Source organism: Danio rerio, chromosome 15, assembly GCF_049306965.1.
Source record: "Danio rerio strain Tuebingen ecotype United States chromosome 15, GRCz12tu, whole genome shotgun sequence".
Taxonomy (NCBI): domain Eukaryota; kingdom Metazoa; phylum Chordata; class Actinopteri; order Cypriniformes; family Danionidae; genus Danio; species Danio rerio.
The window spans coordinates 36443232-36462504 of NC_133190.1; the positions used below are offsets into that span (position 1 = coordinate 36443232).

Genomic DNA, 19273 nt, shown 5'->3' on the forward strand with positions numbered 1-19273 from the left:
AGGTTGTATTAATTCATTTATTAACAGTGTTTTTTTGGCTTTTCTCATAACAGTTTTTCAATCACTTTCTTCGCCTCCCATTGGATGCATATGCAGAATCTAGTGCTACTATGATTCCAGAATCATAGTCTATAAATATATAAACAATAAAATCACAGAGACGTTCTACTGATTTGCCAGCTCAGTAGTTGAAAGCACATAAAAATGGGTCGCACTTTATTTTACACTACTGTTTCATATGAGGGCGGCATGGTGGCTCAGTGATAAGCACTGTTGCCTCACAGCAAGAAGGTCGCTGGTTGGAGTCCCAGTTGGATCAGTTGGCATTTCTGTGTGGAGTTTGCATGTTTACATCATGTTCGTGTGGGTTTACTCCGGGTGCTCCAGTTTCCCTCACAGTCTAAAGACATGCGGTAGAGGTGAATTGGGTTGGTTAAATTGTATGTAGTGTGTGAATGTGAGTGTATGGTTGTCTCCCAGTACTGGGTTGCAGCTGGAAAGGCATCCGCTGTGTAAAACATATGCCGCAATAGTCTGTGGTTCATTCCTCTGTGGCAACCCCTGATAAATAAAGAGACTAAGCCGAAGGAAAATGAATGAATGTTTCATATGAACTTAGTTTTTACATAAATTGGGTAATACTTGGTCAATCTCTATACCAACCCTTGACCTGTAGGGACCTTTTATAACCCAGTTCCTTCTACTTACACATTAAGTACAAGTACTGTAAAATAAAGTGCAACCTAAAAATGAATGTTAATTTACACAGAATTGAAAAAAAGTTGTAAGTGCTCAGCAATTGAGTATGGAGTTTGCCCTCATGATGCGAACGACTTTCCTTGCGCTGTAACTGTACTCAAACTGAGTATGTTCATGATACAAGTTCAAGTATCCTGTTAAAAAATACAAACAGTTATTAACATTCATGCATTGGTGTCTGTATTTAAGGGATAGTTCACCCAAAAATGAACATTTACTCACCATCTAAAGTGGTTTTCTTATGTCAAACATAATATATTTTAAAGAATGTTGATAACTAGCCATTGACTTCCACAGTACACTTAAGAAATGACTTTTGTTGCTTGTTCAAAGTACTTATTTAAAATGAGTTGAAACAACAAAGTTCTTTTGTTTTCACATTTTTTGGAAAGACAAAACTGTTTTATGTTCAATCCACTTAAATTTGTAAAAGCCATTCAGTTATCTTGTTTGTTTGTTTTTTTTTTTGGGGGGGGGAGGGGACAACATGAGGGAATTTTGTAGAACAGCATTTTTTACAGTGGAGGAAAAAATCCTATCGATGTCAATGGCTGCTGATTTGCAGCATTCTTCAAAATATTATTTGTTAAAAATTTTCCAATAGTTGGCAGAGAAATAATTGTCATTTCAATTTAGGATAAAATAAACCTAAATATCCAATAAAAATAAATTAAAAAGGCAAAAATAATTGATGTAATTTAATAAATACGTAGGTCAAAGATCAAAATGGGGTTTAAGCATTATAGCATTAAATAATCATCTAATATACAGCTTTAGGTTTTTATTTTATTGTGTTTCGTGTTCCTGTGTGAGTGTATCCTGTTGTGTTTTTTCAATGCAAAATATAATACTTTTAAACATGATTTACAGAAGACATCCATTAAAACGCCTTTCTGTAACATCAGTTAATTTTGTCAGGCATATTTAATATGAAGAATCATTCGATGAAATATTAAAAGATTCAATTTTTCGGTCAAAGTACAACCCCAAAATACTAACGAAATTTCCTTTTTAATGTTTTCATTTTAGAATCATTAAAAACATGAGATTTAGGTTTATAACTTAATCTTATTCATTTGTATATGTTCTTTTGTGTAAACAGAAATAAGGAATTTAAATAGATTTGGAACAAACAAATAAATGATGACAGAATTTTCACTTTCGGGTGAACTTTACACAATGCGAAAGTTACCGTAATGATAAGCAGCGGCGTCCACTTCATCTCCTATTCCAGGAAAGTCGTCCTCAATGGATCGTGGGTATCCAGTGTCCATAGTGCCTGTCTGCTCATCAAAACTGCAGATCAGATCAGATCAGGTTTTTTTAGACTTTGGGTTTTATTTGGATTGAATTTAATTTATCCACTTGATAAGATATGAAAAACTGTTTAAAAAAAATAGCCATTTCTGTTTGATAAAGCCAGTTTTTTACAAAATCACACTCTCTGGACTTGCTGCATCCCAAACACCAATTATTTTATCTATTTATAAAAGAAGAATCACTTGCTGCATCCGAAACCGCATACTTCCATACTATATAGTACGCTAAAATCAGTATGCAAGCCGAGTAGTATGTCCGAATAATTATAATATTTTGCAGTAACTTACTGGTACCACAGTAACTTACCTGTAAATGTGTTTTACAGTAGCAGGGCCCTACCACAATTTAATTTTATAGTGAAATAGCCTTACAACAACTTCTTTTAAAAATAAAATGCCCTTTACCGCATTTTAAATTTACAGAATGAGCATTTTTAGCAGTACAAATCCTTTTTTAGTATTTATTACTATGGAATTTAATAAACTCCAAACAACGGATTCATTTTTTCATTAACAGTCTCATTTTGTCTTTAACTACAGTAGCAGTACTTGATTACTTTGATAACAGTAGAATACCGCAAATTTCTAATATGCAGTAAGTTACAGTAAAAGTTTTAAAATAACCCACAATGCAGTGCATTTTAATGTAGTGAACTGTAAAGAATGTATGTGGTATTTTACTGGTCATTTTTGCAGTAAATAACTGTAAAATTGCTGCAAAGTATTATAAAACACTTTCACACAACTACCAATTGATCCAAACTGCTTTACAATCAAGAAAGACCAGAGGAATAAGATAGAAAACCCAGTAAACCTAGCAATAGATAAAAAACACAATACAGCCAACAAACAAGACAAAACAGAACACACTAGCTTTTTTTAGAATATGCTAATCATGCAGAAAATAGAAATTCATCAAATAAATATATATATATATATATATATATATATATATATATATATATATATATATATATATATATATATATATATATATATATGTATATATATATATATATATGTATGTATATAATTCCATAAGATAGTAACAAACCTCCAGTATTCTTCATCTACAAACAGAAGAGTCTTGCCCGTATCTCGGATGTTGACAGCAGCATCTATTTTGCGGACCGTTTTCGGGAGGCCAAGTTTGTGGATGTATTTTGGGTAGCCGTCAACAAGAGTGTAGCCATTGAGAGCCCACATTTTGATACCTGTAATATGTTTTAATCATGAACATGTTTGAGTAAACCAAACAGGAAAATGAGTAACACTTAACAATAAACTGTACATGAATAATGATGCTATTGCTAATATAAAAACTAAATGTTACTTTATTGTTACTATTATTGTATTGTACTACAACATGAGTTTGTGTGTGAATAATGACTACCTTAATTACTTGTTAGTACATGTTTTGTAATTAATGTATTAATTACCACTTTAGTTTAGGCTAAATGTAACCAACATGAACTCATGGCCTATTAATATATTGTTATGTCATAAGTCATAGCTTTACTTGGAGGGGCACATTATTATTACTTATGAATTCCTCTGTTTGTCCTTTTTGATGTAGACAAAACACTTTTCTATTGTTTTTCAATGTAAACGTGCATATACAACGCTATCTCATAGCAATTTTGATTTAGTGGCTAATTTGTATGAAATCATACAAGCTCATTCGTACAATTTAGTATGATTTGCTTATCCGCCAATGACGGTTGGGTTAGGGGTGGGGTTGGGTGCCACATCTCCTTTTCAAAATTGTACAATTATGAACAAATTCGTACAAATTAGAGACTAAATTGACAACTGTAAAATAGTTTCCTCATGAAATCAGGCTAGCATATCTATAATGTTTAAACACAGGAGGTCACAAGTTGTTGAGAATGAGTTAATGATAATGTGCCCCTCCAAGTAAAGTCATGACACAAAGATTTACACATTTATTTACTTGTAATGTACATGTTAGTACATCATTATTCATGTGCTGGTCTTTTAAAGTGTTACCGGGAAATTGAAAGTTAAAAGTGTTAGTTGTAAATGCTCTAAATGATGCGAGTTTTTCAAAAGATAAGCAATATAAATGCGTGATTAATAAATAAAATCTCCAAACTGACCGCTGAATATGATGACCACATCTCTCTCTGGGTTCTCATAGGCAGCGTCTACTTTGTTTGGTATTTCAGGCCAGGTGTTTTTAATGAGGGTTTGTTCTGGTTCAGGCATATTTGGATGCAGCCTCCAGTAAAACCTGCCAACAACAATAATAACACAAAAAACACATATTGCACTTAAGATTTGTGCTGCTTGTTTAAACAACCTATTTAAAATGAGCTGAAAAAACACAATTATCGGATTTTTTTTGGGTACAACTGAATTGTTCTATGCTTAAACCACTTAAATTTGTAATAAATACATAAATAAATAAATAAAAAACACTTAAGTTTTTTTTAATCAGTTTTTGTTGGGACAACGTTAAGAAATTTTGTTAAACCCAGCAGTAGGATATAATAATACACTGTGAAAAATGATGGGTTCCTCACAATTCCCAATGTTGTCCTAACACAAACTGATGAAGAAATGAAGAGTAACATGAAGGAAATAAGTTACCTTATTAGTTTTTACAAACATTAATTGAACATAAAACAATTAGGTTGTCCACAAAAATGTTAATAGAGTTCAAATCTGTATAGAGCAGGCAGCTTTACCACAGCAGTGAAAAGTTTCACCTGTCTTTAAAAATAATAGTCTCTCCACGCAGTTCAGTGATGGCATCGAAACTCAGTTCAGGGTCACATTTCTCTGGAGCAATCGGTTTAGGCTTGAATTTTTCATGGTCTGGGTTTTCACCTTTTAATTCACATAAATCAGATGGTTAAATCAGGATTGCAAAGACTTATAGAGTGATCTGTAGGTCAGAATGGTGTATTGCTCACCATAGAGAGACTGGATGCCCTCAATGTCGTCCTCGGAGAGAGGGAAACCTTTGGCGTAGGAGTAAACCGGGTACATAAGAGATCCAGGGTCTGACGAATGAGCCATACCGAGAGCATGACCAAACTCGTGAGCCGCAACCAGGAACAGATTGAACGCTGCAAACAACAGGATAAAAGCAATGATATAGTTGTAGGTAAATAAAATGGAATATGAAAAATAAAATAAAAAAAACTAACAAAAATTTACATTTAAAAAACAAACAAACATCTATTTAATATCCATAACTTTAATCTGTAAAATTTCACTTGAGAAATATTTGAAAAGGAACAATATTTGCACAGAAGGGGCTAATAATTTTGCCCTCAACTATATATATCTTTGTGTGTGTGTGTGTGTGTGTATGTGTGTACAAGTTTATGTGGTTTACAAGGATACAAAATAGTATGATAGCATGTAGTTGTATTACATTAATGTGGTGTATGAGGACATGTGTTATGTCCTCGTAATTCAAAATGGTCAAAAAATCATACATAACGAGGTCTTTTGACATTCAAAATTTCCTTCAGGTTTCTTGTGAGGGTTTTGTTTAGGGGTAGAGGTCCTCGTAAACCAGATACATGAATGAATGTGTGACTGTTTTGGTTCCTTTTGTACCATGATAGTCTTCAGTCCATGTTTCATCCTCGTCAAAGTGTGTATCACCACCAATGCCGATTCCAGGAGGATACGCATGAGCAAGAAGACCTTCAGGTCCATCAAACGGGTTGAAGTCTCCATGTTCTGCCATTCACATATACAAAAACGTATGAGGATTTGAAGAAAGGATAAACACCCTGCAGTGAATCCTGCATAAATGACACAAACGGTGGTACCTTTTGTTCCAAAGCTGATCATGATGTCGGCAGTTCCATCAAACGTTTTCGTGAATCTCAGCGGGGTCACTTTGCTCCAGACGTTCAGTGCTTTTCTTACGGCTCTGTCCACAACCTTCTTCTTCAGATCAGGAGTGTAGTTCAGAATCCTGCGAATAAAATGAACAATATATTGGTTGCTTTATTTATATGTTTCCTTTTAAATATGATAAATATCTGTGAATTATTGCTAAAAAAACTAAAAAGTTAGTTTTTTTTAAATAGAATCAATTGAGCACTGTATTTTGTCGTGTTTTGATTTAGCAAATTAGAGTTATAAAAATGATTTATATATTTATTGCATCATATATCGATTGTCGGCTTTCAAATGTAAAGAGTTATTGGTTTTTGGTATTGTCCAAACTGTCCATATCTGCATCCTTTTATTGTTTTCCCTTAATATATATACTTGGGCTGTCGATTGATCTATTTTAATACAATTAATGCAGGCAGATGCTGAATGAATCAGTCTTCTGAACGAATCGAATGAATACATGAGTCAATGAATTACTCATTAAACATTTACCACAACCTACTTGCAGTATTAGTTTCTTATTTAGAGGATTATGTCTTGAACAAAAGTATTTAAAATTAATCATTCATTTATTCATTTTCTTGTCGGCTTAGTCCCTTTATTATTCAGGAGTCGCCACAGCGGAATGAACCGCCAACTTATCCAGCATATGTTTTACGCAGCGGATGCCCTTCCAGCTGCAATCCATCACTGGGAAACATCCATACTCACTCTTACACTCATTTCCCCCACAGTTTTTGGACTGTGGGGGAAACCGGAGCACCCGGAAGAAACCCACGCAAACACAGGGACTCAAGCCAGTAACCTTCTTGCTGTGATGCAATTGTGCTACCCACTGTGCCACCATGACGCCCCTCAATTTAATATAAAAAAAAGATATAAAATTAAATAAATACAAATTTAAAAATAAAATACATAAATAAAGAACTTTTACTCTAAATCTACTCTTTTACTCTATACTCAAAATCTTTTTATTACATTTGTTTCATTTCAAACCTGTATGATTTTTTCTTTTATGCACACTAACTGTACCAAAAAAAAAAAAAAAAATACTAATACTACTAATACTTCCCTTCTTAGACTTTACAGACCTGAAACTTGCCTATAGCACTTATTCATTGTTGCTCTTGGTTGTGTAAATTGCTTCCTTGTCCTCATTTGTAAGTCGCTTTGGATAAAAGTGTCTGCTAAATGAATAAATGTAAATATAAATGTATAATAATTTTTATTAAATTAAACAAAAAATAAATAAATAAATAAATAAATAAATAAATAAAATTGACACAAATGTAAGTAAAAGATTTTTCATTTTGGTAGTTTCAAACCTGTATGATTTTATTTCTTTATTATAATAGATAACTAAGCATCAATCTACATGCAACTTCTGAAAAAAAGCATGGCCATTGCAGCCTAAATGAATTTTTTATTAAAATAATCTTTCTAAATCTGCTTTTTTTATGTCCATATTATGCTTTTTGCTTTTACAATATGTTTGTTTTTATAATAATAAGCTAAAAAATATTTCCCAGCTCAACTAATCACTACATCATGGAATAAATTAGATTAAACACTTTAATTGATGCACTGTAATAAATAGTCAAGACAATATGTTTTTAGTTGATTATAACTTATTAAACAAAGTTAATTATGTTCTAACTTAATTTTATAAGTTACTGTTTATGTCATTCCTTCATTCATTTTCTTTTCAGCTTAGTCCCCCTATCAATCCGAGGTCACCACAGCGGAATAACCCATTAACGTGTCCAGCACATGTTTTACGCAGCGGATGCTCTCCCACCCGCAACTCAAACCTGAAAAACATCCATTCACACTTATTCACACTCACACACTACGAAAAATTTAGCCTTTAACCAGCGACCTTTTTGCTGTGAGGTGACGGCACTACCCACTGCGCCACTGCGTTGCCGCTGTTTAAGTCAATTTAATATAATATAAGCTCAAATAAATAAATTATAAATACAGTTGAAGCCCTCCTTTGGATTTTTTTTTTCTAAATATTTCCCAAATGATGTTTATAACAGAGCACAGAAATTTTCACAGTATGTCTGATAATATTTTTTCTTCTAGAGAAAGTCTTATTTGTTTTATTTTGGCTAGAATAAAAGCATTTTTTCATTTTTTAAACACCATTTTAAGGACAAAATTATTAGCTCCTTTAGGCAAATTTTTTTCGATGGTCTACAGAACAAACCATCGTTATACAATATCTTGCCTAATTACCCTAACCTGCCTAGTTAACCTAATTAACTTAGTTTAGCCTTTAAATGTCACTTTAAGCTGTATAGAAGTGTCTTGAAAAATATCTAGTAAAATATTATTTATGTATATACACACACACAGTTAAAGTCATAATTATTCACCCCCCGTTAATTTTAATATATATAAACTTAATTTAATTCAGTTTAAAAATTGAAGACAACCAGTATTTTCTTTTTTTTTTACAGTGTGAACAGAGTTTTAGAACAAACACAAACCTGAAGGTCACGTTTGTGGTTTTCCATTTGAGATCTCGAGGAAAGTGATTATATTCAGCCACATCTGGAACTCCACAGCGAGCCATTTCCATTAGCTCCACAGTCTTGTCATCCAGCTTTCCAGTCACCTCCAGCTTAAAAAACTCCTGCATCTCTCTGATCTTCTGCTGCATGAGATCAGACGACTTTCCCGGTCGCTGAAGACCAGCCGGCATGCCATAAAACCTTTGAAGGTATTTCTAAGACAGAAAAAAACACATTTAAACATGCAAACCAACAAGCAAAATCCTTTAAAGAAAGTTCGTCTTACTTTAGCTAACACAGCTTTGTCTTTCTCCTCAGTTGAAATGGGTTTTGCTGAACTATATGCAGCGATCACCAATAGTAGAACAGTTTTAAGCTCCATGTTGGCCGTATGATGTTGTGCTGGGTCTAAAAGGCATTTTTATAGTGCTTCGTCCTGTCAAAAATTGTTAGTGATTCATGTAAAAAGTACCTTGGGCAATCTGCCACTTCCTCTAAACGCGCAGCCAGCAGAATGTGGTTAAAATCTACTTTTAGGACACCTGAGTGAGCAATGAAGTCACTGCTGCAGAGCTCAGACTGACTTGTTGACTCATTTTTGGTCATTTTAACAAATTGACATGCATGACTATTGTTTTTGTTTTGGTCACCTGGGTTGATTTTACAGTCTGATGTGCAACAAGCCGCTCGGGTTTGGTAATGTGTGATTTAAATATATGAGAGAAATCTATTTCTGAAATTCATATCCAGGTGACTATTTTTTTCTTCCAGACTGCCGGGTAGGATTATGAATCATAGCCGTTGGGTTTTGACCTGGCATATGACTTCTAAACCTGTATGCACACATTAAAGAGGAAATATGGAGAACATTTAGCAGAGAATAGTGAGTACACAGACTAGGGGTTATCAAAACATCAATTACAACACAATTTCTATTACATGCTCTGACAAATTACCCATAGCTTGACAAATGATATATATATATATATATATATATATATATATATATATATATATATATATATATATATATATATATATACTAAAAACTTGTTTTTTTTAGTTATGGTGACCACAAAAATCTATTGTTTTCCTCCACCAAACCATACAGTAGTTTAGACGGATGGTGTTTCACATAAAAATAAAAATATATACTACTGCCTCTCAATATTTGACATCCAAAGTAGGAAAAGCAAATACTATGGAAGTAAATGGTTACTGGTTTCCAACCTTTTTCAAAAATATCTTATTTTGTGTTGAACAGAAGAAAACAGCTTTTCAGTTAAAGTTGAACTATTTACATGCTATATTAACACACCAGAAAACCATGGTTAATAAAATTCCAATTTAAAGACACCTTTTTTAGGCATCCTACATTTATGTGATGCATTGTGTATATGCTTTACTAAAATGATAAGGCTTTGTTTTAAACTGAGAGAGAGAGAGAGTGTGTCTGACCCTCGGACATTATTAGGAAGGCTGTTCCAGAATTTAGGAGCCATATTAGAAGGCTCAACCTCCTTTAGTGGACTTTGCTATTCTACTAGAAGCCCTGAGTTTTGAGATCTTAAAGTGTGAGTTGGATTGTAGCGAGTCAGAAGGTTGGTAAGACAAACAGGAGCTAGACTATTTAAAGCTTTATTTGCAAGAAGTAATACCTTTTTTAATGTCACCACTCTATTACTACAATAAAATTATGGTTATTTTTTGTAAGGGTGCTAATGGCTTATCAAACTGATGGAAATAGATGAATAACATTTACTGACAAATTTTAATTCTATTTAGCCAGGGCATTTTTAAAGATTCAAAAGTGATAGTAACAATGCTTATTTTATGGCACATTACAAAGGATTTGTATTCTTGAAAAGACTATATTCAGATATATTGATAATTTAGTTTTACCGTCATGGGAATTAATTATATTATAAATATTATGAAATAGAAAAGATTTTTCGAATTGTTATAAATTTCACAATATTTCAGTTTTTATTTTTTAAGATCAGTATGCTGACATATTTCACAATGAAACTGACTATTTGAGGGTGGGGTTTATTTTTGTACTCCTCTCATCTTCTAATCGGATCAAACTGATTTTAGGCTGGTTGGTGGTTTATACTTCTGCGTCATGCGTATTGTCCGGCGCAGCCTTTGTGTGTTTGCATAGCCCTCGGCGTGTCTGACACCGATGCTGACGCCGAACAACGCGTAGCACAAGCTCTCCGATTGGTCGGATTGGTAGCTGTGCCGAGTGTGGGCGGTGCTGAGAGCCACGAACCTGATGGAGCGAGTGTTTATAAGTGACAAGTCTCGTGAAGGAGCTCAAGATGTTTTGTGTTTCCCTCATAATTAAAGCTGTTGCACGTACACCAGCTCCCGCTTCTGAATGAGTTTTAGCTACTTGTACATTAGCGTTCAGAAAAAACAAAACACCTGTGAAGAAGCTCGACACAGAGGAACATGAAACAATCTACTGCCAGCTAGCATTTCAGAAGTGTTGCAGAGCAACACAAATAGCACGCAGAAGTATAAATGCATGGCTTCGGGCAAGGCATGCGCCATGGGTTACAGCGATCGCTTGACGCAGAAGTATAAACCAAAAATGGTTGGAAGGGTGTGGCTAATCAGATTTTGCACAAACTGCCAAACTGGCATCATCAGAGAAAGGCTACCATTCCAGAGATTCAAATTACCAAAACAGACTGTTTTTATTTCCTTAATGAATTAATTTGCACATATAAATTCACTGTAAAAAATGCTGGGTTCCACACAATTCCTATGTTGTCCCAACACAAATCAATTAAGCGAACTCAATTGTTTATACAAATTTAAGTAGAAAATTGGGTTGTCCACAAAAAACTACAGAATTGTGTTGTTTCAACTAATTTTAAATAATTGGATTAAACAAGCAGGAGAAATATTTTTTTTAAGATTAATTTTTGTTTACTTTAAGGCTAACAATATGTGCAAAATACTTTTTGATTTTATACAGACTGAACCTAAAACTGACTCCTTGAACCTGACTACCCCAGATTTCTGTATAGTAATGTGTGATCAAAAACAGCCCTGGATGTTTTGCAGAGCTGTTAGGGACTTTTTCGGAGCTCTGCAGCGTCATCACATGAAAAACAGTCAATCTGCTGGTTTTGTGGTCCAGCATGCATCCATTTAAAAGAACACAAAAACAGTTTTATGAACTATTGTGTTTTCTTCATTTATTATGTTGGTCTTTAAACTTGTTTTTTTATAGCTGCGTGAACTTGTTTTATGTCCATGGGGCAATATATTTCCAGGACCACAAGTGCGGACATGTCCTGTTAATGGCAGCTGTCACCCATTTAACAGTATAATGGAGAGACAGAATTCTTGAAATGTAACTTCTCTACGCCACACCTACATAAAATACACACATTATTAGGTAGACAGGTGTCTGGATGTCTGATAACACTGATTTAAGTATCACTGTTAAAACACGGCACACACACACATAAAAAATACCCACTGGTTTCACACTGCACAATGTTTTCAAAGTAGCTGTTTTTTTGCAATTATAGGTGATTAAAGAAGATATGTAAAAAACAGTACGGGTGGGGTTTTCTCTGTTTTTTTCTCTGCCAGTCTGTATTTTTATCATCTGTCTTTCAGCTATGAACGAGAAGAAGATCTTAAAAAATTAAACAATAAACAAATGGTTTGCTCCCACACAGATTCAAAAAATCCGAAAACAACAAGAACTGCAAGAGGAAGAAGCTATCTTGATAAAAAATTAAGAGGGAGATTATGTGGGAAAAATATTTTTCTGTTTTATTAGTGTAGCAGCTAAATAATATTTTAGTTTAAATAATTTATTTATATATATATATATATATAATAACCGTCCACCTATTTTTTTAGCATTCACCCAAAAACAGCAACAGTCGAAAAATAGTAATTATAATAATAATAACTATTACCAAATACTACAAAATATATTATATATACTTAAATCACTTTTACATTAAATTAATTACAAATGATGACATATCTAAATAAGTTTATTTTAAGGTGTCTTTGATACAGTGTAACTATTCCTTTAATTACTCAGCAAACTTTACATGTACTTCTGGGGCGGATTTAACCAATAAGCAAGGTTGGCGGCCGCTTTGGGCCCCAGGAAATCTAGGGGCCCCCAATAAATATCTAGAAGTATAAATGACACTTTTACAGTTTTCTACTGTATTTTGTACGGCAGGAGTTAAAGATATTTTAAAGGACAATTTTAACGTAATTAAATAGTATTTAATGTACAATCGAATATAAAATTATTATAATAATGTAATGTCATGTAATAGTAATAATAATATTACAAAATAAAATATCCATCAGGAAGCAGTCCAGCAGTCAAATTTAGAAAAACCTACCTACTTGTAAATTTATTTTGAGAAAACTAATCATTTAAAATCTAGAGATTGCATTAACTTAAAATGTTGAAGATTGAGTCATATAAAACAACAGCAATATAAATAAACATTAAATAAATATAGATAAATATAGTGTGCATTTCAGGACTTGGTCCCTGTGGCTGGAATTGCTTATTCGCTGGAATCCACCCCTGCTTACTATATGGTTAGGATGAATGTAAGGTCCAGGGTTACTTCCATAAGTTATGCAAGTTAGGCATAATTAATTGTAATTAATATAGAAAGTACATGGAATGTGTAACAAGGACAACTTTAAATAGTGTTACCATTGTTCATCTGTCTTTGTCTTTGTTCTTCTGAACAAGTGAAGACATGTACAATAAAAACACTGACTAAAGAAAAAAGTGCTGTTGAAGTAGATGATGATGATATCCATGTAATTCAACTCTATCTTGACTGAGGGCCAAAACTTACACATGCTCTATTTCAGCTAGAAAGATGCAATGAACTCCTACACACACTGAGATTGATGATGAGAGTGATGAGATGATGAGATCCAAAAGCTGAGATCAGTTCCTTCAGTGGAAATACCCCTACTTTAGTAGGACCACACTCTTTCCCATTTTGGGCTGGGAAACACCAAGTTGACGAAAAACAATTAGCGCAGATGAACCTCAACTGTGTTGTCGCAGCATGTTGGCTCACGTCTGGCTCTATCTGGACCAAAAAGCTGCATGTGCATGTAGTAAAACGAACAAAAGGTGACTGTTTCAAGAGTGCGCGTTCTGCACCTTAGGTACACCTATTCAACTGCTGGTTCACACAAATATCTAATCAGCCAATCACATGGCAGCATCATAATGCATTTAGGCATGTAGTCAAGAGACAATCTTCTGAAGTTCAAAACGAGCATCAGAATGAGGAGAAAAGGGCATTTGATAAAACACCCCCCTATAAATTTTACAACTCCCCTATTGACCTTATTCTCCGCAGACGAATGGGCGCTGCCATTTGAATCTTTTTGGTACGAGACTTCCGGTCTCATTCACTTCCATTCATTTTTAGACATTAAAAACTGCTTGTTTCGCTGTTTGATGTTGCAAACTGATATTTCCTTGTTATATTATTCTACTTGGTCTGTATAGTCATGCAAACATTTGTTTGTAGAGCAAGTAGTTTGACTGTTTTTTGCCGTTTATTATTCTTTGTCATTTCTCCCATAGGCGACTGAAACGGAAGTTCTAAGACAATCGCGAAAACAGGCGCACTTCCGCATTTTGGAATAATGTCAATAGATCTGACAATTTTTGAATCCATTTAGTCTCTGGGTCTGTTGAGAGCCCTTTTAGCTTAGCAGATCGGTGAAATGGATTAGACCATTAGCATCCGACATTAAAAAGCATTAGCACTACATTAAAAAGTTTAGATAATTTTCCCATTTAAAGCTTGACTCTTCTGTAGTTACACTGTGTACTAAGACCAACAGAAAATTAAAAGTTGCTATTTTCTAAGCTGATATGGCTAGGAACCAAGTAGTCTCCAGCACCAAGCCCTCCATTTGCACCACCAGTTAGAATCTGCTGTAATCCCGCTGTATTTTCTTGTAGCTTATTTATAAAAAAAATGGTCGAAAGTGACTTGAACTCAATGGATGTCAGAATTACGATTTGTCAATTCATAGGAACGTCCCAAGAGAACTTGAATGCCACATAAGAGTCTATGATGGCATGCTGGTTGGTATCAGACTGGTCTGAGTATTTAAGAAACTGCTGATGTCTCTGGTGAAAAAACCAGAGCTTTTTTTTAAGCAGGTTTTTACAGGGAGAGTACAAAGGAGGTAATGAGGAGAATGAGCAGACTAGTTCAACTCAAATTAACACTTATACCAACCAAGGCTTTCAGAAGAACATCTCTTAATGTGCAACACATCAAACCTTGAAGCAATATTATTGTCTTAGCCCATTTTTAGTCCCTTTATTACTAGCTGAACATCATTTAAACACTACAGTCGGTAACACTTTATTTTGATGCTCCATTTGAGTATTAGTAGACTGTCTGCTTAATATTTGCTGATACTGCTGCGTCAACATACATTAACTGACTATAAGTAGGCCCACACGGAATCTGCGCACGCAGAATTCTGCAGATTTTTAGCCCATTATTAATTCTGTTTATTTACTTGAGTAAATGTGTAAATCTGAATTTATTCAGTTTTTATTCAGTAATTTATTACTTTTTATTTAATATATTAAGGTTTTAGTTATGATACTCCGCTGGATACTCCCAAAATAATTCAGCAGAAATCCGCAGATTTTTACCAAAAATCTCAGCAGAAATAGCAAAAAACGTCCGCAGATTCCTTCTGGCCCCGACTATAAGAAACTGTGCAAGTACATCTCAGCTTACACTAACCCTAACCCCAACCTAACAGTTTACTTCTTATCTAATGAGAATTAGTTGACATGTAGATGCAATGTAACAAACAGACCATCAAAATAAAGTGTTACCTCACAGTCTACCTGTGTTGTGGACTATGTCTATCCCTTTATGACCACAGTGTACTCATCTTTTGATGAATATTTGTCAAAAGGTTTAAATGATCTCAGACTGAACATGCAAATGAGTTCACTATAAACTCTGAAGGCCTCCATAGTCACCAGATCTCAAAATAGAGCATCTTTGCGATGTGCTGGAATGGTAGATTCACATCGTTAAACTTCAGTTTCAGCTTTATCTCAGTATGGACTAAAATCTCATTTCCAGCACCTCATTTCAAGAATGAAGGCAGTTCTGAAGACAGAACAAAGGTCTAACATTAACCCCCCTTATAAACTGAATGCATCATGATCCTCTCTATTTCTAAAAGGTGATATGGTGCGTAAATGACATGATGTCAATGATGCAGCAATCACTGAACATTTTAAAATGATCTTAGCAAATGATGACATTCTGCTTCTTGAAAGTGCTGAAAAGAGAGTGAGTGCTGTAATAACACTGTAAATTCATGCAGCTATGCTGAATGAGTGTGAATCATGCCCATATGAGGCTATATGGGGAACTTCCCAGGTTTATAATGTGGCTCATGTCTCACATCTGCCAGGATGATATATGGGGAAGCGGATGTTATGAGAGAAGCTGCCAGTGCACAGTTATAAAGGACACACTTATTCCTGACCGCAGGGACATTTGCTGATTTATAAGACCATTTGCTGGATTAAAAAAAAACATATTTAGTTAAGTAAGGGAACAGTTTATTAGATTATAGATTGAATTCAATTAAATCAAGATTTTATTAAAAACCTGTGTCATCTCATGGTGTACAGATTAATGTGTGACCCTAGACCACAAAATGAGTCATGCTTCAATTTTGTTCAATTCAATTCATCCTTATTTCTACAGCACTTTCACAAAGTAGATTGTGTCAAAACTGCTTAACATAGAAGTTCTAGTAAATTAAAACTACATCGGTTCAGTTTTCAGAGTAGAAGTTCAGTTCAGTTCAGTTCAGTTCAGTGTGTTTATTTTTCACTTCTGAAAGTCCAAACACGAAAGAACACATCCATTGATGCGCAGCTCCACAAGTCCCAAACTAATCAAGCCAGTGGTGACAGTGACCAGGAACAAAACTTTACCAAATGATGACAGTAAAGGAAATAACTTCAGCATGACCATTTCTCTGGCCAAACTTCTTGTACAGAAGTGTCAATTACAGTATCTAAAATTGAGATTCATACATCACCTGAAAGCTGATTAATGGTTTGTTTAGACAGGATATTATTTGACAGAGATACAAAATCTGGAATCTGAGGGTTCAAAAAAATATTGGGGATAGGCTCTTTTTTTAACTCACACATATATTTGACCATTTTTAAATCCATTTAGTTGATCTCAGAGTCACTTCTAGCTCATTGAATCGAATTAGACCATTAGCATCACACTCAAAAGTTTTATTAAAACGTTTCCATAATTTTCCCATTTCCCAATCTTCTGTAGTTACACCGTATACTAGGACCAATAGAAAATAAAAAGGTTGCTGTTTTCTAGGCTGATATGGCTAGGAACTGTACTCTCAAATTATGTTTTAATATATTTACAGTAAGACGTTTACAAAATGTGTTCATGAAACATGACTTTTACTTAATATTTTAGTGATTTTTAGCAAAAAATTATCATTTTGACCCATTTAATTTTTTTTTGCTATTACTAAAAATATATATGTGCAACATAAGACTGGTTTTGTGGTCCAGGGTCACACATTTATTTTTATTTTATTAGATTTTTTTTTTTAAATAATAATAAAACACTCTAATTTTTTATTTTTGGGTGGGGTGGGGTGGGATGGGAATAAGCTCACTTTACAAATCCCACATTTGACCATTTTTTAATACATTTAGCTGATCTCAGTGTCACTTTTAGCTTAGCTTAGCATAAATCATTGAATCAGATTAGACCATTAGCATCGCACTCAAGAATTCCATTATTTATAATTATGATTTTGACCCATATGAGGGATGTTTTGCTATTACCAAAATATATCCGTGCAACATAAGACATTTATTTTTATTTTATTTTATTTCCATTACCCTTTACTATCTCGGTTGAGTTGCGCTTTTGGGGGTATTTAAAGACATTAAGAGAGATGAAAAGCCGTAAAGCAAGATAATTATATTCAGCATTAGATGATTTTGGTTTCATATTTCAAGAACTTTAACTCCCCTGCTACTTAAGTTTCTTTAGCATTTTTTTGTTGTTGTTGATTTTTGTCATTTATTTATTAATTTATTTATGTTGTATTATTAACAAGGTAAAAAGATTGTGAAAGTATGCAATCTGATTGTTATCTCAGTTTTTTATGTAATTCTTAAAATTATTAATGCCTTTCTGTTACTGTTCAAGCATTGTTAATAAGAATTTTAAAAAAAAGTTGCGCTTCTGGAGGACTTTTATTTTAACTTCCCCGCAGCCATTGACGTTTGACGTTCGTTTGCGTGCAGTTTCACAGCCTCTCTCTGATGTAAATACAGTGCACAGCTCGTGATGTTACGGAGTATATTTATCTCCACTAATTCTTTAACACCACACAGACTTTGAGACTGCGGAGAGAAGGCAAACGACAAGGCTTTATCAGGTAGTTTGAATACTGTTAAACATATTCATCCTGGATCATAACATAGTATTATTATTTTGACATCTCAGTATGTAAGTTACAGTAATAGAAGAAGTTTTGCTTTAATCTGCACTTTAATCAGTCTTTGCAACTCTGTGTTATGAGTTTGATAGTATTTTTCATTGAATATTATCATGGCGTAAAATTTTATATTCAACATGTTATATTAAAAAACAGCAATATTTGAGAGACGAATTAATCTTATGGTCGAAGTCATATAATTTACATTAACTACACTTTGCATTTAGCGGCCCTTATTTTGTTAAAGAGAATATAGTTTTTGCTGTATAAAAACACGATGACGGATTTAATGTGATGCACACGATGTTATGATTGACAGGCGAGAGGATGGAGGAAGATTTGTCTCGTGCTTTGAATACTGTCCGTTTGGAGACGAAAGATGGCAAGATGGAGAATTTCGGGTATGTTTTCACGTCTAGCTTTCATTTAGCATATGCCTTCTCATATTAAGTTATGGATATTGCATTTTAATAATGTTAAGGGGCACAAAAGGAAGTATTCTCATTATGTAATGATCTGATGTTGATATACAAAGATCCATTCAGATTTTTCTTCAGCACAAACAAGTGTGTAGATGGTGTATTTTTTGTCACAAGGTTGTTTGTTAAAGAGCTTTTTTCCCCCATTTCAACATCCAGAATTCTCACACGAGGAGAACAGTTCAGTCTGTTGTTTGCTGAAATGGTGAAAGAATAAAGTAGGGATAAGCACTTTGGGATTAGCTTTCTCAAAACACTTTGGTACAACAGGTTTCTAGTCATGTGGAGGTTTGTGGGAAACCAAACAGTTTTACAGTTCCAGATTTTGGCCAACAGTTTCATAACAATATATGTGATGTAAACTGAATAATTTCTATTCAAGATCTTCAGGAATAAAAACATCACAGTTTTATTTGTAACTGACTACATCCTTTTTTTTTATAAATATCACAAAAACTGTGAATCTGTGACAAAAAATTATATACACACACACACACACCAGCCACTTTTACACCTTACTAGTACCGGGTTGGACCCCCTTTAACCTTCAGAACTGCCTTAATCCTTCGTTGCATAGATTTAACAAGGTACTGGAATTATTCCTCAGAGATTTTGCTCCATATTGACATGATAGCATTACGCAGCTGCCGCAGATTTGTTTGCTGCACATTCATGATGCAAATCTCCCTTTCCGCCACGTCCCAAAGGTGCTCTATTGGATTGAGAT

General features: G+C 34.0%; 2 protein-coding genes across 4 annotated transcripts in view; one reads left to right on the forward strand and one right to left on the reverse strand.

Annotated features, from left to right (window-relative positions):
- Positions 1 to 19273, reverse strand: part of mmp13b (matrix metallopeptidase 13b) — a 25407-nt gene continuing 6134 nt past the window's right edge. The window contains exons 2-11 of one of the 2 annotated variants that reach the window (XM_073923875.1): positions 8769 to 8918; positions 8459 to 8697; positions 5891 to 6039; positions 5673 to 5798; positions 5018 to 5173; positions 4811 to 4931; positions 4199 to 4332; positions 3133 to 3292; positions 1952 to 2055; positions 1 to 893 (exon numbers count right to left, since the gene is read on the reverse strand). In XM_073923875.1, coding sequence (XP_073779976.1) covers positions 793 to 893; positions 1952 to 2055; positions 3133 to 3292; positions 4199 to 4332; positions 4811 to 4931; positions 5018 to 5173; positions 5673 to 5798; positions 5891 to 6039; positions 8459 to 8697; positions 8769 to 8864 — 1386 coding nt within the window. In that variant the 5' untranslated portion in view covers positions 8865 to 8918 and the 3' untranslated portion in view covers positions 1 to 792. Of the gene's footprint in view, positions 894 to 1951; positions 2056 to 3132; positions 3293 to 4198; positions 4333 to 4810; positions 4932 to 5017; positions 5174 to 5672; positions 5799 to 5890; positions 6040 to 8458; positions 8698 to 8768; positions 9169 to 19273 lie in introns of those variants that run through there. The other variant, XM_001345471.9, reaches the window with a different exon arrangement.
- The window catches only part of inpp5ka (inositol polyphosphate-5-phosphatase Ka), a 21432-nt gene continuing 20052 nt past the window's right edge, over positions 17894 to 19273 (forward strand). Inside the window, 2 exon segments of one of the 2 annotated variants that reach the window (NM_001089493.1) lie at positions 17894 to 18007; positions 18387 to 18468. In NM_001089493.1, the coding sequence (NP_001082962.2) occupies positions 18395 to 18468 (74 nt within the window). In that variant the 5' untranslated portion in view covers positions 17894 to 18007; positions 18387 to 18394. 2 annotated transcript variants of the gene reach the window in all.